The following is a 22,286-nucleotide window of genomic DNA, read 5'->3' on the forward strand; positions in this document are numbered from 1 at the left end:
TCTGAGGAACTTGTGCTCTGTTCAACCCTGCACTTCTGCTGTGCAGCTAGAGGAACTTAGTAAAAAATGTAAAACTTTGCAACAGCCTGTAGCCCCCAAGGGTTGCTAGACTGCAGCACTTAGCAGCTGTAGCCAGCACAGCTGATTGTAATGGATGATGAAAGTTATAGTTTTGCAACATCTGAAGGGCCACCTGTGATCTAAATAGTGTTTTCACAGTCATTACACATCTAAAAGTTAGGGACATTAACTTTTAGTTTTGTTTCTTCTTCAATGCAGTAAATCCACCTTCTGAGTATTGCCCTCCCAGCCTTTAGCACTTTTATTCTTTTTCATCCTCTGAGAGCTAACTCTGATCAAACAGCAATACATTTCCAGTTTGTAATCAGACCTGTTTCGATAAAACCTATCTGTCTGTCATCACCACCTCTCACATTTTCCTTTCTGGCACTCGTGAGTTCTCACTCCTGTGCACATGGGAGAATATTGTCAGTCGATCTAGTCTAGACAACCGTCTCTTGAGTGTCTGATGTATCACCCATTTATTGAGTAGGAGAGCTGCTTCTGCTCAGCTTAAGAGCCAACACCCGGAACATGTAAATCTGACTGTCATACTTTGTAGAATGGTTTAAAAGACACACAATACTGTATAAAAGTGTTAAGGACACCGTAATTCACACTGGTTTACTGCATCCAGTGGCCAAAAACACAAATGATCCACATACTGTAGGCTCGCACATTGCCAAACAGCCACATTCGAGTAGTTTTCCTGAGATCTTTAACCTTTAAAGCAGTAAGGATTGCAAAGATCTATACACACAGGGCTTCTTGTGTATCTGCATAGCCATTACTCAACTTTTTGTAATGCAGACAGTAACAGTAACACCATTTGGGAAAGAAGAAAGAAGTTGATTAAGCACTTGTAAAGTGGATTATCTTCAAAGGGTTTTGAGCAAGGCTCTGTAATCCGAAGGCTGAAATTTTAGATGGCTTTAATTGGTGGGTTTCCAAAGGCAACAAAAATGTGGCTGCAGAGTGCAGAGAAATAGCTGAGCTATTCCAAAAGCACATCAATATCTAAATACATTCTATTCCTTGGATATGCCTGTTGCAAAATTAGTGACTCTTCTTCAATCCATGTTTAAGTATCCCAACAAACAAGAAAACAAGAGGAACAGTTCATCACTTATGCAATCCTTTCTTGATAAAGGCGCCTTCCAGAATCCTTGATTCTGAAGTATCTCTGTATAAGCAGGCCGCTTAGAGCAAACCAACAGCCACTCCCTCCACAAACACATGCAAAAAAGGAATGTGCCTTTTGGGGTTAGATTGTAAGAGCCTAAGAAACAAATACTGGCATGAAAAATCCTTGCAATTCAAAGAAGTTCTGTGCTTTCCTTTCCCCACCCAGCCAACTTCCTGATTCTCCTGTTTGCCTTTTCCATTTCCCTTCCCTTCCCTGAAAACCACCAAGGTTGCAATGGGGAAAAACATGTCTGTCAATGAAAGGCGATGTGAAAGCACCATGGCAGCTAGTGTTTGGCCATTCCTTTGCTACCAAACTATCATTCATCCCTTAGTGCATCAGAGACTTACAAGAACTAGACTGTTCATTATATATCCCCTGTAAGTGCTACCAACTTGATCCACGCTGTAATTAAACTGAAGTGCTTGGGCTTCTTCCACTTAAATCGAATAGATTTCAGCAAAACACACCAGCGAGAGCCGAACTAATGATGCAGATCTGTAATTAAGATCCCCCATTAGAAAAATAAATCAGACATGGAGAGGAACAAATTGGATCAAGACAACAGAACTGGGGGTAAGGGTGTTTTTTAAAAAAAATTATAATATACAAACTTAAAAACATTAACAACCTAACATATAATTAACGAAACAGACAAAAAGAAAACAACCAACTAAACATCCTTCCTTCCCCTATGGATCAGAGATTTCACCGTCATCTGGACCTCAAATGTCTTCAAGAGGATTCCGGTGAGCACTGAATTCGCTATAGACTGTTTCCCTCTAAGCTTTTGTCTTTTTCTGGGCCCAATTATGTATCCGCTTCCAGCCTAGCTTTACAAAGTCTCTTGGTTGATCCCGCAGTGCCTCTGAAAGCATGTCTAGTTCTGCAATGTCCAGTAGCTTCTTTAATAGCTCATCCATCGTTGGTGTCTCCTCATTCTTCCATTTTTGGCCCAGAGTAACCTAGTTGCTGTGAATATATACAGTAGACTATATTTTACTTTCTTGTCAATAATTTCTGGCATTATATTCAATAATAGCATTTCAGGTTTAAAATTCAGTTCTTGTTGAACAGTTTATTTTGCCATTTCCAAAGCCTGTATCCAGAATTTTTTTGCTTTTTCACATGACCACCACATATGATAGTAAGTGCCTGGATTATTTTTTACACTTCCAACAAACATTACTGTTACCTTCTGACATTTTTCCCAATCTTACAGGGGTAAAATGCCATCTATGAAACATTTCAAGAATGTTTTCTCTTAGATTCACTGGCTTAATCATTTTATGATTCTACATCTTTGTCCATTCGTCAATATCAATATTGTCCCCAAAATTTTGTGCCCATTTTACCATCGTCTCCTTCACCCTCATATCCTCCAAGTCATATTCCAATAAGTATGTATACATTTTTTTATTTTCTCATTAGTGTAGATCCATAATTCATCCACCTGGACTTTCCCCTCAAAAAAGCCCATAATTTTATCCTTTTTATATCTTGATTCTAATTTCAATACTGACCCCCAATCTGTAGCTAGACCGTTTCTCTAGATCTTGTCTTTTATATTCTGATCTTTAGTTACTAAATCTTTATATGTGAGTAACGCTCCCTTCTGATTCAATACTTTCAAAGTGAATGCTTCTATTGGAGCTACCCATATTGGAATTTTCTTGTAAGTTTGTGTTTGAAATTTTTGCCTTGCTAAGTGTAGCACCTTCCTCAGAATATGTTCTGCAAAATGTGATTGTTCTTTGTATTTCCCATACCACACATATGCATGCCAACCCATTTCTAGATCATGAACCTCCAATTTCAATAATCTTTGATTTTCCAATGTTGTCCATTCTTTTATCCAGACCACAACACATGCCTTATAATATAATAGCCAGTTCGGTAGTCCTGGGGGTAGGGTGTTTAATCTTCCTTTCCCTGATTAAAAATCACCCTTAAACTTCTATTGTTATATATTAATAACAATACACTCAATTCAGCATGTGCAGATACTTATACATATAGCCAAAAACATTACCATCTTGGGAGACAGGATTGCTGGATCTCAGTGTATTGGCAGAAATATCAAGGAATGGGCTCTGCTTCTCTGGACCTCCAGGTGGGGGCAAATGTAATGATTTTCTTTTTTTAATGTGAGAGCTGTCTTCAAAGTTTCCATGCCCGCTGTTCTATTCTATTCTTTTCCAGTGAGTGGCAGGATTAATTGGCTCAGGCTGATGAGTAGGTACTTTGGGCATGCTTCCTTTCCAACCCTGGCCTGCCCTTCCTCTGTGACATCATCAAGACACCCACCCACCCCATCCTAGATTTCCAGAAGAGGAATGCTGCTAAACTCTAGCATTCTTCAGGACAAATAAACAACCCTAAAAGGAAAGAGAAACCCCCCAACAGCTCTACGAACACTGAATGTGCTCAGTGGTCCTAGAATGTGATTGCTAGAAGACAAAGATGGAAAGTCGTAGTGCATGTGGGTAAACAGACTTGAAATATTTGCAGGAAGGGCATGACTTGGCTGGCAAGAAGCCTGAAATGGAGCACTCGACACCACAATTTGCTCTAGGTCCTAATTGTGAATAGATGGCTAATCGTAATCATTTGGGTTCTACAGGAGATATCTAAAAGAGCACCTTCTCTTGCACGCGGACACCCAAGCCTGGCAAAGATTAACAGAGGGGGCCCTGAGTCTCCTTGTTTTTTTTGAGACTAGGGGTTAATAACCAGAGAGAGGATTTTTTGAATGGCAGCACTCAGGATGTGAAAAGTCCTCCCCAGGGAGGCCTGCCTGATCCCTAATTGGATGTCTTTCCAGTAACTGATGTCTTTCCGAAACTGCTTTATTTCCTTAAGAATTGTACAACATGGCTCCAAAGTGAACTCTAAGCAAATTTCTTTTATTAGTTCTCCTTGTTGTTATTGGTCTGCTGTGTTTTACAGGTCTTAACATTTCTATTGTGTTTATTTTTGTGAACAGACAGGAAGATTATATAAAGTTTCTGTAAATAAATATAAAGAAGTGGGTTATCCTTCAGACATCCTAGGACCTGACTACCTACCAGTTTTAAAATCAAAACCGGCGCTTTGGATTGGGTCTAAGTGCAAATTATAAAGCAGCCTAGAGGGGAAAATATTCAGACTTACTGTATTTCTGAGCCCTGATCTGCTGAATTTAGGGCAAGGAATTAGGGAAGTCAGAAGCTATTGCTATTAGCTGCTCATTAGCAAGGACTTCTGAACTACTGTATAACAGCGGCCTACAGAACAAACCTATATGTTGTCTATTAGAGAGCATGAGTGTACGTCTACTCAGAAATAAATCCCATTTTTATGGAAGCAATTACAGTAACCCCCAAGAAAACAGTCCTTAGGCTTCTGGAGATAAAGGATCAAGGAGTTGCTGGCACTTGGAAAAAACTGATTTTTTTTTTGGTTTAGAGCTCCTACAGTATTTGCACACAGCCCAAAAATGTTCTTGAATATGCTGGAGATGAGTTAAAAAGAAAATAGGTTTTAAAATAACAAAATGTTATTGTGGGAGTGGAGACCAATATAAAAGTTATGATGATAGAAGATGGCATCAAGGTGTGAAAGTAAGAGAAGTGACAATTTGAGCAGTAAACAGAGTTTATGAGGAAGGCAATAATAGACTATTCTATGTAAACAGAGATGTGAGCTGCTGGAATCCTGTACACATTTACTACAGCATGATACCCATTTAACACAGTAGAATTTAATTTTGAGCAGAGAGGCATAGAATTGCCCTGCCCCTGTCAGTAAGAGGGACAGGAAATATCACAAAAATACCTATATCTCAATACATTTTTTAAAAAAATACAATAACAGAGTCTTAAGATTCGAATTAGTAAAAAAAAAATCTTGGAATTAAAATGCATTGAAGTTTATTTATACTGAAATCCTATACCCAGAGGTAAATCCTATTGAGTTAAATGAGGTTTGCTCCTGGGTAGGATATAGGGCTGTGGTTAAAATAATGAGAAATATTAACTGCCCTGATTTCTCTCCCCATCACCTCCACTCCTTAAAAAAAATATTTATGTGACTTGAATATACCCTGAAGGGACTAACAGCCAATATCAGATGAAAGATTTGAATTAAACACTTCTTTTAAGAAGTGTGAAGAATAACCATCTCGACTCGTGGGAACGCAGCTCACAAGGCTCCATCTTGAACAGAGAAACCTTTTTTTCTTTTTAAAATATTCTTTCTAAGAGTTTTAAAACGGCTTATTAGCTTTGAACAACAACAAAAAAGCAAACGATGCGATTTGAATGTCTGGATTTAGGACCTACAGGTCGGTGCCATAGCAGCCTCTGACCATACGCAGAATGCTTTTCGCCCTGACACAGACGGGCGGGGAGGGGGGGAGGGAGAAGAGGAGAAATCATCATGAAAGCAAAGGCTGCATTTTGCAGGTGGGGAGGAGTGCCTCCACAGTATAACTTCGTTCAATACACGATCTTCTCCCTTTTCCGCGGGCAGGTCGCTAACGCGTCAAGAAGTCTGACACCTCTTTCTGGAAGGCGTGGAGTCTGAAAGACACGTTTTCAAATATGGGGGAGGGGGGGAAACCTTTCCCAAGAAAAGGGGGCTTTTGTTCAGGAGGGGGAGGAAAGGAAACCTGCCCCTTGAGGGACAAAAGCCCCCTCGCCGAAGAGGGGGCGCGTCGGTGGACACACGTACGTGTGTGTGTGTGTGTGTGTGTGTGTGTCGACGAGTGGGGGAGGGAGAGAGAGAGATAAGGGAAGCATCAGCGCGGGAAGGGGGCTGAGGCCGCGTGGGCGTGGCCCGCGGGTGCCTTTCGCGTCGCCCCGGCTGAGGGTGCGATGCGGGCTTTGCCCTGCAGGGGGCGAGCCTCTGCTGCTGGCTAGCGCCTGGAATTGCGCCGGGAGGAAATGATGTGCCTGCTGCTGCCTGGTTAATTACAGCTCCAGACGCCCATTGGCAGAGCAGGGAGCAGCCACTTCCTCCTTCCCCCCCCCCCCCCATCATCTCTCTCTCTCTCTCTCTCTCTCTCTCTGCAGCTGTACAGTATTCCCGGCTGGGTGGCCCCTCCTCCTCCTCCCCGCCAGCCGCCCCCTCCCTCCTTTCTTCCCCGCCGGAGCCTTGCCTTGCCTCGGCTCGCCGGGCTGCCTCTTTGCAACTTTGCGCTCGCCGCCCGCTGCCGCCAACTTTTCCCCGGCGCGGCTCGGCGGCAGCACCTTCCTCCTCCTCCTCCTCCTCCTCCCTCGGCTCCTCAAGGTTGCAGCCGCCGCCGCTCCGGTGGTGGTGGTGGTGGTCGAGGAGAAGACACCGCCGGAAGGGCGACGGGGCGCCGTGTGTGGTGGGGGGAGATGCGGCCGGGAGCAGCGCCGTGATCCGAACGCGGGACCCCGGCGGCGGCGGCGGCGGCGGCGGCGGGTTGCTTCTCCGCCGTCAGAGCGGCTGCCACCAGAACAAGGCGAGGCGGCCGTCGCTGCAGTGAAGCCGATGGACGGGAAGTCCCTGCTTGTCTTCCTCCTCCTCCTCCTCCTCCTCTAGCTGCGCCTGGGGATCCCCCACGGCTCTCCCCCCCTCCCCGCTTTGCCTTTGTCTGCGGTGCTATGAGGAGGTGAGTGGATCTCCCTGCCGGATCTAGAGCTCGCCCTTGCTCGCCGCCTCCCGATTTGGGCCCCCGAAGGCGTCCCCTTTCTCCCTTTACACCTCGGGTGGGGAAAAAAAATCCGCCTCGACTATAGGACTGAAGCCAATTACTAGGGGGGGGGGGAGCAGGGGGAGGACGAGGGAGATCCTTCGAGGCGATCGGCGCTGCCCACCCCGCGCTGGCTTCCCCCCCCCCCCCCTTTTGATGATCGGGAAAAATATGCTAGATTCCTATGCTAGATTTCATTTATTTAAAGTGTTAAAAGTAATACCGAGCCAGGGACTCGAACTGGCGGGGCTTTCGGTGTGATTTTTTTTCCTGCAGTGCTTGCTGAGGTTCAGAAATCGTGGTTTAGGATAAAAAAGGGCGTTCAGCTTGCGAATCCTCGGCGGGGCGGAAAATCTCCCCAAGGCGCGGATGTTCCACGTCGGCTTTTGCTTGGCTTCGGAAACTTGGAGGAGATTTTGGGGAAGAGGGGGGCGGTCGGGAAGGCAGGCAGGCATATCCTCTTTATCACTCCGAGGAGGTATCCTGTATAATCTCTCTTGCGGCAGGAAGGGGGAGGGGGGGAGGAGGAGGAGGAGGAGGAGGGAGGGAGGGGGGGAGGGAGGGAAGGAAACAAAATCTCTGTAAACTTTCCTTGGCTCCCTCCCTCCTCTGCTGGCTACGGCCTTCCATAGCATCAAAGCAAGGAATGTGGGATTCATCTCAGGATGCCCACAGGGCAGCTGTGGTTGCAGATGTTACTCATTACTTTGCCAAGGATAAGCCCCTCCCTCTCTTGTGGCAGGGAGGGTGTGTGTGTGTGTGTGTGTGTGTGTGAGAGAGAGAGAGAGAGAGTGAGTGAGAGAGAGAGAGAGAGAGAGAGAGAAGCTTGGGAAAGTGGTAAGCAAACGTTGAGAGTTTGGTTTGACACAATAAGGCTGTTGTAGGATTTATTTATTTATTTTGGTCCCCCCCCCCCAAAATGAATGTTTCACTTTGGTCTATATATGGTATTAAGCGGGGCAGGCTGACTGTTACCTGTAAAGGCGTTGGGAGGGTGCAGAAGGCTGGATGTGTTTTTAATCATCAAGTTGCTTGGTAAAGCAGTGTGAAAACACAACTCTGTTTTTTGACTGACAGATGTTGGCTTCTTTTATTCCAGACGGTTGAGAAATGCCTTAGTAGACGATAAAGCAAAGTCAGCAGACCGCCTTGTGGCATAAAGACTTGCCAGGCTTATTTGGCTTACTTTTTTTTGTGAAGTGCTGCCTTTTTCCTCAATTACCTCATTAAGTGCTGGTGTACATTAAAAGTTGTCAATCTTGTTCCTGAAAAACACAGAAATCAGTGGTGTGGTGTGTGGGTGTGTGTGTTTAAACCACTTCTGCTTGTTGACCCGTGAGGTCTAGTCAAAGAAATGCTCAAAAAAAAAAAAAAAAAAACTAGTGAGGCCACAAAACCTGTAGTTTGGCAGTTGCTTTTTTTGGACATCATTTTAGTTGGGGGGGGGGGAGATATTGAGGTGCTGGCCTGCTCGAGGAGGGCCCTCTCTTTTGGCCCATGTGAGTGAAACAGCTGTCTTCTAAATCTTCATATTGGCAAAAAGTACTTTTTGAGGGAGAACTGCCTGTAATGACAGTTGCACCAGTAGTTTCCACCTCTGGCTTTCTTTTTGTTGTGTTGGTGTGCATGCATAGTTGTTTATTCAGTGAGTGGGATACAGGGGGCATTAATTTCCAACTGGCAAAATTGTTTGCATGATTGGTCTTATGCAGTCAATGGGATTTTGGCTAGCGTCTAATTTCTGAGAGGTTCATTTTGGCATTGGCAGGGGTATGGAAAAGGGCATAATTTTTTTTAATCAACAAATATCCTGAAATTAATTGACTATCATAACTGGTTCTCAATATAAACATGTGAAAGTGTTGTAAGTCTACAAACTAGTTGCATTTTAAGGGGTTATGAATGTAAACAGCCTTCCCAATGCACAAACCGCCTTTTCATGTTGCAATCTGGACTCATTGTGTATTTGCCGTGGGAAACTAGACTGATTGGTGAGTTGTGGTGTCAGCTTTTGAAGATAGCAGTGCACTGTGTGTCAGGTGCCCTACATGCTGACTAAACAGACTGTTGTCTATAGAAGTGCCACAGCATGTGATTGCTTGCTACATTTCTATACCTCCTTTCTGCCAGAGCGTTCCAACACAGACAGGCTGTGTTTCCACTCTTTGATCTTCATTAATAATCTGCATTTTATTGCAAGTCCGTACATCTTGTGATAATCTGTAAGCATAATGACATAGTCTTGAAATAATGCGTTCCTTTGCATTTCAAGTACTCACCCTTGAGTAACATAGGCTAACCCTGTTCCCCCGGAAGCTGTCTCATTAACTTAAATGAACACTGATATTAGTGTAAGTGGGAGAGTCTTGTCTAGCCAGGATTGCTGACAGTTTATCTCCTTTGGCATAATACAGTGGTTCTTAACCTTGGGTAACCCAGGTGTCCTTGGACTGCAATTCCCAGAAGCCTTCACCACCAGCCGTGCTGGCTAAGGTTTCTGGGAGTTGCAGTCCAGGAACACCTGGGTTACCCAAGGTTGAGAACCACAGGCTAAAATATGGTTGTTCTTACGTATTGCAAGTATGGATGTTTAACTGTATACTTCTCAACGAAACTTGGTATCCCCACCCCTGCAGAAGATCTATGTTGGAAAATGAATTTCATTCTGAAACGTGTGGCTCTGTTTTGTACAGTTACTGGTGTATCTAAAGTGATTTAGAGCAGTACTTCTCAAACCTTTGGCCTTCCAGATGTTTTGGACTACACTTCCCAGAATCCTTGTCCATCAGCCATGGTGGCTGGAACTTCTGGGAGCTGAAGTCCAAACGATTTGGAGGATGAAGGCTGGAGACTTGTTACCGGTTTCCCTGCCCTAGGTTTGGCTTAGACCAGGGAGAATCCATCAGAATTCCGTGTAGGTTTGTTCAGAATCTGTGGGTCTCTCTGGAAAATATATATGGGGATCTTGTGGCATCCCATCAGTATTATTCGTCTGGCCAGCAGCTAGGAATACGGGGGTGTCTGGAGGCTGACCGATTTGCTACTCTTAATAGTGTTTGGGGTTAAGAAGCTGAGTGACTGAGATGTAGGAGAGAGGCTACATATTGACATCGGATTCAATTAAAACGGAGCACAGTCAACAGGATTTCTTCTGCCTAAGCATGGTAGAAGTGAACAGGATTGCTTCAAGTAAGACTTGCAGAGAAGAACTTCATGAAGGATTTCACCCCTGTGATCAATTTCTTTATTATTATTATTATTATTATTATTATTATTATTATTATTATTATTATTATTATTATTATTATTATTATTATTATTATTATTATTATTATTATTATTATTATTATTATTATTATTATTATTATTATTATAATAATAATAATAATAATAATAATAATAATAATGCTGTCCAGTCAATTCTCACGTACGGCAATCCTTTCCAGGGTTTTCTAGATATACAGAAGTAGTTTGCTGTTCCCTTCTTCTGGGGATACCATGTGGCTAAGCATCTTGCTCCTCTTCTCCCCGGGGGGGGCAGCAGTAGGAAACCAAACTTTCAATCCAGATACCTACCCCACTGAGCTATCCAGCCAGCTTTGCCACGAAGGGCTCCCAGTTTCTGTGGTCTAAGACAGCTGCCTCCGCTGTGGCCAAACAATCCAAGTGATGTGTTACGTAAACAGTAATTTTAAACTCTCATTCCCATCCAGCAATATAGCAGTCTTGCATCAGTGGATATATTACAGAATTTTTAATGCTATTAGTATGTCAGAAGGGTTTTTTTAAAATACAAAATAGGTGGCATGATGACCCTTCCTTCCAGAAACATCTCCTTTTGGGTTGGACCGTAGGCTTGAGGATGTTGCACTCATCTGGTCTGGCTTTGGGCATTCCAGCGTAATTAGCTTGAGTGAAGTAGACGAACTTGTTGTTTGTACTCCAGATGGCTTCCCTTGGGTTGTAGTTAGCTGCTAGGGAAATCACAGATATATATTTTTTTGTAGCATTGTTCATGCTGTATTCTGGGAAATGCAATATCGCTGGTATGACTCCTGTATGTTGTGGTGATAGGGGGTGGCATTGTTTTAGCAGGTCATGGCGTCATTAATTATTACTAATGGCTACCACCCTTTATCTACCTCCCTCTCCATTTTGCACTTGCCATTTGATAAACTTCTTCAAGATCCTTGGTGATGGAACATGTTCTGACTGTATTCACAGCTCCAGTTGTGCAACCTTCAGCTCGACAGATGTTTTAGATTTCAGTTCCCATGGTCCCTTGACATGAGCCATGCTGGGTGAGGTAATCCCGGGATTTCATATCCAATCTGTCTGCAAGGCCAGTGTTCACCTTTCTTGTATCAGACCAACCAACCAGTCCTTGGTTGTGGGAGAGGGGGAAAAAAGCTGCTGGACCATCAAGCCTTTGTTTCCCCACTGATCACGGTACGTCATCCTTCCAGTTTGATCAGTCCTTCCTGCTTCCTGTGTAGGAGCTGCAATTTTGGTTTGCGTGTGGTGGGGTTGCAAGACAAATCTCATAGTATGTTTGCTCTTACACATATTGAAGACTTAAGCTACATAAAAGTAGTATCTGCCAAGAGAGTGTTTGTTACTTTAAATATTCTGACAGTTCAGTTATTCAGTGTATTTAGTATATTTACACTTAACCCTTCAAAACATTGCTGTAGGTTTTTGTGCTGTGACACACAGGGGTCCCAGTTTAAGAAAAATAGATGTACAGTATATTTCATATGTACTGATGTCGATTTTAAAATCCTGTTTCATGATTAGAAATTCTCGCTCCCTGAACATTTGCTTCTAGAAGAAGAGTCTCCTTTCTTTTTTGCGCTTATAGTGAGTGGCCTTCTGGGTTTGTATGTGCTGTAAAGCATGAAATGATACGAGAATCCCACCCTAGTTTTCTTTCCAATGAAACCTGAATCATGGAATGAGGAGTGGCCGCAAGGAACAGCTGTGAATCAGCCCACCCCAAATCGGCTGCTCCTCCAGATGTTTTTGGCTATAGTTACGCTGGCCATGATGGCTGATGATTGTGGGAGCTGTCCGAGACATGTGAAAAGCATCAGAAAGGGGAAGGAACAGTCCATATGCTGTGACCTCCTGATCTCACCTTCCTCTCCATGATAAATATATTTTATTGTAAATTATATGACATGGGGTTGGGACATTGTATGGGGCAGCTCTTTGAGTTGACATTTCAGTTTGCAAGGATGAAGTTTGGCACAGTTCCCCTTCTTCCCAAGGAAGTGCCCATAAAGGGACAAATGAAACAAAGCTGTCTTGGAGTCGGCTTTCGGAGCAGAACCATATGGCCATCTCAGCCTTCTCTCATACTTGCGTGGTATGTATAGAGACACTGAAGGCTCACGGCCAGAATGTGGGAACTGCCCTCTTAACAAAAAGACGAAAAAGTTCACGTCGCCCGTGCTCACATCTGCTTCTAAGATTGAAGGTTGATGTGTGCAGTCCCTGGATGTGTAATAACCATATGGATGTTTGGAATAGTTTTATTTTCGTTATTACTGTGGAAACGATTTACATATGCTGAATCTTGTTGTGGATTCCTAGAGCTGGCTTCCTGCAGTAGAGGAGCCAACTTTATCTTCTTGGTGATCTTGTAAATTGGTTCATGCTGGTTGATAATGACACAAGCTTTCATTTACACCAGGCTATACAGTATCATTCTACCAGTGGAAACGTTGGTGAAGCTAATACTGTACTGTATATGTGAGTATACATACCCTCTGGAAGTACTTCTGAGAAAAACACATTTAAAATCCTACCCAGAACCCATGAAATATACTGTTAATTTATTTATTTTATTTATTTGTGTCCTGCTTTTCTCCTGCGTGCAAAAATACTGTGTACAAAAAAATAGTGCAAGGATTTTTTTAAAACTGCATTCATATGAAGATTGCATAACTTACTGCAGATAATTGTGGCTAACTGATGAAGTGCTCGATCAAACTTTAGTTGTGCAGCCAGTGACATGAGCAGGCATATGAGTGAAAAACACTATGGCACTTGGTCAGTTAGCTGCAGTTAGCCATGGCAGGTTATGCATACCTTAATATGAAAACCAATAGGATTCTGATTATTTAAACAAACAAGCGAGCGAGCAAACAAAGGAAATCAGCTAATCAGCCATTTTGGGCATGTTCTCTTGGAAATGCAGCCCCCAGCACCCTGCCTATCTTTGGATGGGTTCTTAATCCTGCCAAAGTTGTCCACCCTTCTCCTGGGCCGATATATACCTGGCTACATGGGTCTCTGTTCCCAGGCCGCAGACAAAAAGTTCAAATACTGTACATTTTTGTGGAGTTTTAGGGGCAACAAGAGTCTTCTCTTTGCAACCTTTCATGGGAAACCTATCGGGGAAGTGGAGTTGTAACATTCATTTGTTCTCACATAATCTGTGATGGTTTATTAAGTTTCTTAAAGGGTTATTAAGTTTCTTAAAGGATCACTGGACAAGTGGGTTTTTAAGCAGACTGTTAGTGGTAATTCAGTGATGTCACTCTAATCAATCGTGGCAAAGTGTGGTGAACATAAACACAGTGTGCTGCTGGTCTATAGTTTTTGGAGCTGCATATGGTGTAATGGAAAGTTATAGGAAAACTGTAATCAGCAAATAACTTGGAAAGGAGGCTACTATAAATCAAGGCTAAAATGTTTTGTTAGACATGTAGGAGCACAAATTTCCTTTTGCTCATTTACTGTTTTACAGAAGTACACACACACACACACACAAATGCCAATTGCCTTGCTTATTTATGAGGAACCCTGGTTCTCTGCGCATGTGTGTCTGTGTTTAACATTTGCAAAAATGTATTTAACAGCGTCACTTTTCTCCCGTCAAACAGATGGTGGATGGTTTTTAATGTGCAAAGCGTTTGGTGAAGATGATGTCAGGCAGATTGGTTGCTGACTCGTTCATGGTGAAGAAATTGCAAAGCTTATGCAGGAACTGTATTTGAGACATGACGCCTCTAAAGTATTCTTAACCCTTTCCTTGCTCTTCAAAGTCTATATACTTTATCCTGCATTCAGCCATAAGTCCCAATCTGAGTTTACCCTTTGTGTTCAATCAATAGCAGCTTGGAAGATTAGTGGTTCTTTAGTTGCGTAATTGGCTAGGTCTCTGGAAGACAGGGTTCAAATCCACACTTGGCCGTAGAATCTGACTGAGGGTGTGAAACTGGTAAGGCCACTCCTTAAATATTTGGAAACCCTATTAGAGTTGCTATAAGTCAGCTTCTACTTGGTAGCACATAACAGTTTAGTTTAGCCATTAGATACAGTAGGACCTCCTTATCGATGGGATCAGTATCCACTGATTCACTTATCAACGATATGAAAATATTAAAAATATGAAAAGAAAAGAAAAATTTAAAAAAACTATTTTCACATGTATTACCAGAACTGGCCACTAGAGAGACCCAGTTATCAATACAGTACAGTACTGTACTTGTTAGTGAAGAATCTATAGCAGTGGTGATAAACCTTTTTGAGTCTGAGGGCCCAAACTGCCAAAAAAAACAAAACAAACAACCCAGCAGGCGGAAGAGGAAGCGGAAGTGGTGGCAGAAGCGGGAATGCTGGGCATGGAGGTGCCTCCAGACCCCACTCCGGATCCGCCTCCAGTCGTGCCCAACCCTGTCACAACCTGTAGCTCGGCCGGCCTGCCAGCGCCAGCTGCTCCAGATCCTGGCCCGCCATTTGTCGGAGCCCTAGCACTTGTCGGGGCACTGCAGCCGCCTCCTCAGGTTTGCCTGCCAGGGGTAGTGATCCAGCGATTTATGGCTCGCATGCCCCGAGAGAGGGCTCTGCGTGCCAGGTATGGCACGCATGCCATAGGTTCACCATCGTTGATCTCCTTAGCATGGTCTCTGGCACCCTCTCGTGACCAGTTCTGGTAATACATGTTAGAATAGGGTATTTTTTCCTGGATTTTTTCCCTTTTACCATGCTATCGATCTATCACATTCAGTATTCCCCATGGTTTTCAGTATCTACAGGGGACATGGAATCAATCCCCAGCAGATATCGGGGTCCTACTGTATTGGCTTTTAAAAAGTGATATCCATAGCAACTCAAGGTAAATATTTAAGGAGTGGCTTTACCAGACTATCTAAACCAGTTCTAAACCGATGGGTGCTTGTGTTTTCAGTATATCTGTGGTGGGTTTTGCTCTATAGCAGGATGGCATAGCTAACATTGCCCTGGCAAAAGATGGTAAAGTATGGGGATTTGCAGGGGTGAGGAATTTGGTTGAAGCTTTTTGCCGACTGCTTTGGGCTGAGCAGTCCTGGAGTCTGCAGCAGCCTGGAGGAAGCAACAAGAGATATTGGCAAATACTGTCCTTTCGCGTTGGCAAAAATGGCTGCTGTGTTTGCACCAATAACGCTTGGGAAGCCGCGGCCATGTTCACGGGTCTTCCAGGTTACCTAAGCACTTCCTTTCATGCTTGCTTCCCTAGGGACTGCTCCAAATAAATTTACAAGGGACCAGATCAGCCCTGAGATTTAGTGTGCAGATTTTCATCCCCTCCCCAAGGTTTGTTTTGCTCTTTTGTCGATTGTTTGGGGGTGGGAGTGCGACACTTTGATTGCCTAAGCATTACATGTGTGTATTCAGGTATGGGAACCTGCTGCATTTCTGGAAGTACAGTGGTGCCTCGCACAACGATTGCTTCATACAACGATGAATTCACACAGTGATGGGTTTTTTTTGAGGAATTTCCCCCATCGTTTAACGATGTTCTCTATGGGGGAATTTCACTTAACAATGTCCCTTTTTGCTCATTTAAAAGTGTCTTAAAATGTTTGAAACCTGTTTTAAATGCTTGGATTCCATAGTGGACCTTGTGAAACATGTGCAAACTTAATTTGGTTTTGTTCTGAGTCTTCATTAATTTTTGGTGATTTTTTTATTTTCCCCATTTAAATCAATTGAACGGACAGTTCAATGCATTTAAATAGGGAAAACAAAAAATCACCAAAAATTAAGGACGACTCAGAACAACACCAAATTAAGTTTGCACAGGGTTCAGGAGGTGGGCTAACGATTGCAAGCATTTAAAACCTGTTCCAAACATTGTAAGGCACTTTTAAATGAGCAAAAACGGACTTCGCAAAGCCATTGAAATGTATTGAGTCGGCTTCAATGCATTCTAATGGAGGAAACATTGTTTCACTCAACAATGTTTCCTATGGGTTTTTTCACTTAAAGACAGCAATCCGTTCCAATTGGAACGGATTAACCGGTTTTCAATTCATTCCTATGGGAAATGGTGTTTCGCAGAACGATGATTTTTTTGGAACCAATTAACATCGTTGTGTGAGGCACCACTGTATTGGCTTTTTGAAAACAAAAACCTTGCTGCTTGCCGAAGGCAGTAGAGATTTTTAAAAACAACAACTTTAGTGGGAACTCTGCTCCCACCTTACTCGTACCCCCTTGGCTATAGGTTTGAATTACGTCTCCACTGAGGCCATCTAATACAGTGGTGCCTCGCTAGACGATGATCCGTTCCACTGAAATCGCTGTTTAGCGAAATCATTGTCTAGCGAAAAGCATTTCCCCATTGGAATGCATTAAAACCTGTTTAATGCATTCCAATGGGGAAGAATCGTCATTGTCTAGCGAAGATCGGCCATAGGAAAGCCGCTTTGCAAACGGCCGATCAGCTGTTTAAATAGCTGTCTTGCAAAGCTTAGGTCCCAAAAACACCTGTTTTGCGAGCACCGAGGGAGCTGTCAAAATCGTCGTCTAGTGAAAATCGGTTTGTGAAGCAGGGACCAAACATTGTCCAGCAAAATCCCCCCATAGGAATCACTGTTTTGCGAATCGCTATAGCGATTGTAAAAAGTCAATGTCTAGCGAAAAAACTGTCATGCGCGGTGACTGTCTAGTGAGGCACCACTGTATACAGTCATGAAAATAATGAGATAAAATACAGGTATAGAATACTCAGAAGTGGTTTGCCTTTCTCTTCTTCTGGGGTCACCTGGCTCAGGGAACCCAAATAATTGATCTGTAGGAGTTGCCCACCCATTCCAGCCTACTCATCACTTACCATCAGGGAGGCATTTCAGGTACTTTAAGGGTATTTCCGAAGATATCCACCAGGGAGAAGAGAGTCTTTGGCAGCTGGTTTCCTTAAAGAGACAGGGTCCTTGTCGCCCCTGCAGTTGTGCCCACTCTGGCTGCTCAGAATATTTTGATTTAGAGAGGTGTTTTAATCGGCCAGCTCTTCTGCCGTCACTCTGTGTTCCACACTGTTGGATCTCCTTTTGTTTGTTTTATGGTGGTGAAGACTGTGCACGTGGAGTGTGTTTCGTAGTTCTGATGAAATTTGTACAGTACACTTCTCAGTAAAGCTGGAGGGCGAGTTGTGAAACATTTTAATTTCTAAGAAAAAAAAAGTCCCTACATAGTGATAATGGAGTAGACCCTCTAAGATCAAGAAGTATAGCCTCCTCAGTGAATGCAGAGCGGTCTCCTGTTGTTTAACAGCCCAGTAGGCAACATACAGTTCCGAGCGAGGAAACGACACAACCAAGCCTCTCCTGTAGTCTGCCTCCATTTTTAATGTTGTAAGCTTATATATTCCCCCATTAGAGAAATCTGAATAAGTACAATTGTTGCAGTTTCAAAAGCTGTTTTTTTCCTATAACTGATTGGTTTAATGTCATTTCTATGCTTTGAGCATTTGTGTTTGAAGCATTAATGGCCTCTTTTGGCTGTATGGAAAGGACAAATTAATATTGCTAATGTGTGTCTGACTGTACTGTGCTGATTTCTGAAGGCAACATCTGGCTGACCTAAGAAGATCCGGCCCTTAGCTTTGACAGTTTGGCATCTGGGGTGACTGCTGTTACTATCACTGGCTATCTGTCCCTTATTCCTGAATTACTGTATTTGAGGGAGTTGTGATTTTTATGAGCAGACTTTGCAAGCTCTACCACTGGTAAAGAATTGCTTGCATGGAGAGAGAGAGTGGTTCCAGGATCTTTGCTTTGAGACCTCTGTGTCTCCATTTCCTCCAGGTCTGGGTTATAATTGGCTCACCTGGATAGTTGTCATAACTTCACTGCTTGCCAAACCATCACAATCGATGCTATGCAGCATAACCCATTTTATTGGGGCTGTGTATAATTTTTTTAAAAAAAGAACCAAAATAAATGTGGCTTTCCTTAACAAGAAGAGTTAAATTATTTTGACTGTACAACAGTGTATAATTTTCTTCCCTTGATTCTGGCTATGTTGGGTTATTTTATTCGGTTTTGATAGATCTGGGAGAAAGTAAAGAGGCAAGAAAAGTTCTGCCTCCGAAATGAAATAAAAGATTGCAGTGACATTGACTGCCTGCACATTTTCAAACAGGGTGGACTTAATTTAGATCAAATTGATGTAAATCATGATTTAAATTTAAAATAATTTTGATTTTTTTAAAAAAATTAAATTTAAATAGTGATTTAAATCAATTTGGCTTTTAAAAACTGTTGATTTTTATACACACCCTGTTTTCAAACTGCTTTTTTCATCACTAAAACCGTTGTCTTTTGAAAAACACTTTTAGGAAATGTGCCTGCCTTCATACTATGTATTTGCATTTTGGGGGGGGGGCTTCCCTTGATTTGCACAATATGCACAGTGCAGGTTATGTGCCCTCACAGCTCTGCTCAGTGAATCTCACTGGTCTCCTTTTGGAGCCTAGAAGAACTTTGCCCAGATGAGTTCTGTTTTATAAGATCTGGGGGGAAAATGAGGCAGGCTCATCAATGGAGTATCTATTTGTTCAGAGCAGAAAGCTGAGGTGGAGACAGGGCGGGGGACCTGGTTATCTTTGGCCTGGAGTGCCTTGTTTACTCTTGCGGTACAAGATGTCTGACCCCATTAGTTTTCCAAGACCAGTCAGTCTTGATACAGCAAAGCGGTGGGATCTGGCCTTGATCCACGGTTTTTGCATGCTGTAGGGCAGGATTCTGTCTCGGCTCAATCAATAGCTGGTGTTGCTCTAAGGGAAGAATAGTGAATGGCTTTCTTAGCTCTATTTTACTGTTGTTCTTTAAAAACTCTGAATGAAAAATGCACACTGTCGTGTCCAGAACTTGGTGTGCTTACTGGTCTTGGTTGTAAGAATTAGGGGGAATCCTTTGCTTTGGGCATGCATGGCGCAGTTGAAAATCTGGAAATGTTCTGGTTAAGGCCGATCAGCTCTTCTTTTCATGAACCTTTTTCATTTTTTGTGGCTTCTTTTTCCAGCTCCTTAATGAAGTTGTGTTCACTTTTTCCCCCTGCAGCTTGAAAGAAAGGCGGGCTGTGTGCAGTTATACTGAAGTGACTTAGCTTTTGGGAAAAATATAATAATGCACTCTTCACCCTTGATCAGAGTGAGCTGAATAGTCAAAACAAGTTTTTAGTCATAGGAGGCTGAGGCTATACAGTGAAATGAGATTCTCCTTTGTCTTGTTTTTTCCTAATCTGCGTTTTGCTGTTTTACAGTCCTGGATTTTGGCTGATATTCTGCAGCATCAAGGAATATACTTTGCTTCTAAACTCAGGTTTTCAGAATCCCTTATGGACTAAATCTTATTTGGCCTGCAAACAACGCTTAGGCCCTGCATCTGTCCTGTTTTAAAGACACCGTTGTTGAAGGCAGAAGCACTTGATTAACTCCTTTCAACAAGACTGTGGCTAAACCTGAACACAAACTACTGTACAGCTCGCTTTGGCCTCTTTGCCTCTCTCTCAAGAGTCAAGAATCTGTCACCCTTGGGTGTCTTGGTCAACTCCTCCTCTGCCCTCCGCTAGAGAATCATGTTAAAAGGGGCCTGGGTTTTGAAATGAGCCAGATATGTTTATAACTGGAGCACAGTGGGTTTCTTGGAAGACTTTGAATTAGAAAACTTTCCAATGCTCTGAATAAACTGAGATAATTTTCAGAGTGTTTTGGATCATGTGGATTTGAGGGTTCCCCCCCCCTTTCCCTTGTGCGCCCACCGTTCACTTCCTGTACACAACATACATATAAATAGACTATGTGGGAGGCTTAAGTTATTCTCCCTAGGAATAGTTGCCCATGGCAGAGGTGAGGGAATTACAACTCTGTAAACAGCAGCGTTTGACTGATTAACTGTACTCGCTCACCAGGCCGGATCCTCATTTGAGCCGTCCTTCCATTCACCAAAGGGACTTGGATCGAGGGAAGGCTCCTGCTAACAGGTGTGTGAGGGGATTTTTGTCCGCGTTTCCCTTAGTGTCCAAAGGCATCTCTCACGCTGCTGCCCTGTGGAACTGATTATTAAGGGATACAGCGGGGAGAGGAAATCAGCAACAAGAAAGCTGCTGCTCGCTGCCACCAGGAGCACGATATGAAGAGAATTCCACTTAACACGAATGTAAGATCTAGGTTATTATGCCACTGATTTAACAGGATGAAACAAGTGTGTGAGAGAGTGATTTAAATAGAGCTTCCACGGTTTTTTTGGGGGGGAAAATACAATGGGAAATATTTTGCCTGCATTTGGGGGCAATCATGAGGAAGATGACCCTATTCGGGCATTAGCTTCAGGCATGGACTCCACCATGCCTTGATGGGAGTGTGCCTACTTTCTCACCTCTCCATTGGCACTTACCGTATTTTTTGCTCTATAAGATGCACTTCCCCCCCAAATGTGGGGGGGAGTCCGTGGGTCTTATGGAGCGAAGACAGCAATTTTGTCGCCGCTGGCCCCATGGGGGGGAGTGTTGCAAGGGTGAGTGAGCTTTCCAGGACCCTTGCGAGGCTTCGCCACCCCGCACGGGGCCAGCGCTGGCGAAATCGCCAGCTTCTGGGGGGGAGCATCGCAAGGGTCCTGGAAAGCTCACTCAGACCCTTGCGACACTCCTCCCACCCCCGCACGGGGTCAGCGCCGACAAAATCGCCAGGTTCTGGGAGTGTTTGGAAGCTTGGGAAGTCTCCAAACACTCCCAGAAGCTGGCAATTTTACCCCCCTGGCCCCGAGGGGGGCTGCGAGGAGTGTGGCAAGGGTCTGAGGGAGCCTCCCAGGACCCTTGCGACGCTCCTCCCACCCCCGCACGGGGCCAGTGCCGGCGAAATCGCCAGGTTCTGGGAGTGTTTGGAAGCTTGGGAAGCCTCCAAACACTCCCAGAAGCTGGCAATTTTACCCCCCTGGCCCCGTGGGGGGGGAGTGTCGTAAGGGTCCGAGGGAGCTTTCCAGGACCCTTGCCATGCTCCTCCCACCCCCGCACGGGGCCAGCACCAGCGAAATCGCCAGTTTCTGGGAGTCTCTTCAGGCTTGGGAAGCCTCTGAAGAATCCCAGAAGGTGCCGATTTCGCCCCCTCTGACCCTCGGGGGGGCAGGGTGAGTCTCTAAAGGGTCCTGGAACACACCCTAGGGCCCTTTGGAGGCTCACCCTGCCCCTCCGCTGGGCCAGAGGGGGAAATCGCCAGCTTCTGGGACTCTTCTGAAGCTTCCCAAGCCTCAAGTCCCAGAAGGTGGCGATTTCACCCCCTCTGACGCCTGGGGGGGCAGGGTGAGTCTCTAAAGGGTCCTAGGGTGTGTTCCAGGACCCTTTAGAGACTCACCCTGCCCCCCCGGGGGTCAGAGGGGGCGAAATTGCCACCTTCTGGGACTCTTTTGAGGCTTGGGAAGCTTCAGAAGAGTCCCAGAAGCTGGTGAGCCTCCAAAGGGTCCTAGGGTGTGTTCCATAAGATGTACCTCTCCATAAGGCTCACCAATTTTTAGGAGAAGAAAACAAAGTATTTTTTTCCTATTTTCTTCTCCTAAAAATTGGTGCGTCTTATGGAGCGAAAAACACGGTAGATGAAAGTGACGTGTCTGCTGAGGAGAGGTTCCTGTCCGCAGATCTTGCATGCAAGGAGAGTCTACACAGGACTAGGAACCTTTATACCATAGGAAAGGATGCCATGTACATAGGGAAGCAGCAGTGGAGGGAGAGTGGCTAGGCACACAACTCAAAGCATGTTGAGATTGTCTGCGAAGGAAAAGCCGGAATAGGGATATTATATCCTGTGGGTGGGTGGCTGCAGGTTTGTGTTGTGGCACTTGGCGGTTGCTTGCACTTTCACTTTGGGGCACTTGAACACAGTGTACATTATTTGCTGGATAACTAACTGAAAATACATGGTGGTTGGAAATGACATGATATTTGTGCTTATCATTATTTGTTAGGCACATATGACTTGCTAGATGCTTTGCGAAAGAAAGCCAAGCTGAGGAAGCACCTTTGTTACAAAACTGCAATCTCAATGGACACGAAATTGTCAGGAGAACTAGGAGT

The 22,286-nt window shown here is 44.1% G+C and overlaps 1 protein-coding gene and 1 long non-coding RNA gene across 3 annotated transcripts in view; one reads left to right on the forward strand and one right to left on the reverse strand.

Annotated features, from left to right (window-relative positions):
• Positions 1 to 1,817: 1,817 nt before the first annotated feature.
• LOC140702593 (uncharacterized) lies at positions 1,818 to 20,668 on the reverse strand. 2 transcript variants are annotated; one of them, XR_012081796.2, is made up of 3 exons: positions 17,053 to 20,668; positions 6,392 to 7,443; positions 1,818 to 2,218 (listed from the first exon to the last, which is right to left on the reverse strand). It is a non-coding gene; the product is annotated as an uncharacterized LOC140702593 (long non-coding RNA). The 2 variants fall into 2 exon arrangements; XR_013536787.1 differs by lacking the exon at positions 17,053 to 20,668 and adding an exon at positions 7,923 to 10,171.
• Positions 6,733 to 22,286, forward strand: part of ACVR1 (activin A receptor type 1) — a 102,470-nt gene continuing 86,916 nt past the window's right edge. Inside the window, exon 1 of the mRNA XM_072982877.2 lies at positions 6,733 to 6,866. Within this exon, the coding sequence (XP_072838978.1) occupies positions 6,859 to 6,866 (8 nt within the window). The 5' untranslated portion in view covers positions 6,733 to 6,858. The remainder of the gene's footprint in view (positions 6,867 to 22,286) is intronic.

This window comes from Pogona vitticeps, chromosome 1 (assembly GCF_051106095.1).
Source record: "Pogona vitticeps strain Pit_001003342236 chromosome 1, PviZW2.1, whole genome shotgun sequence".
Classification (NCBI taxonomy): Eukaryota; Metazoa; Chordata; class Lepidosauria; order Squamata; family Agamidae; genus Pogona; species Pogona vitticeps.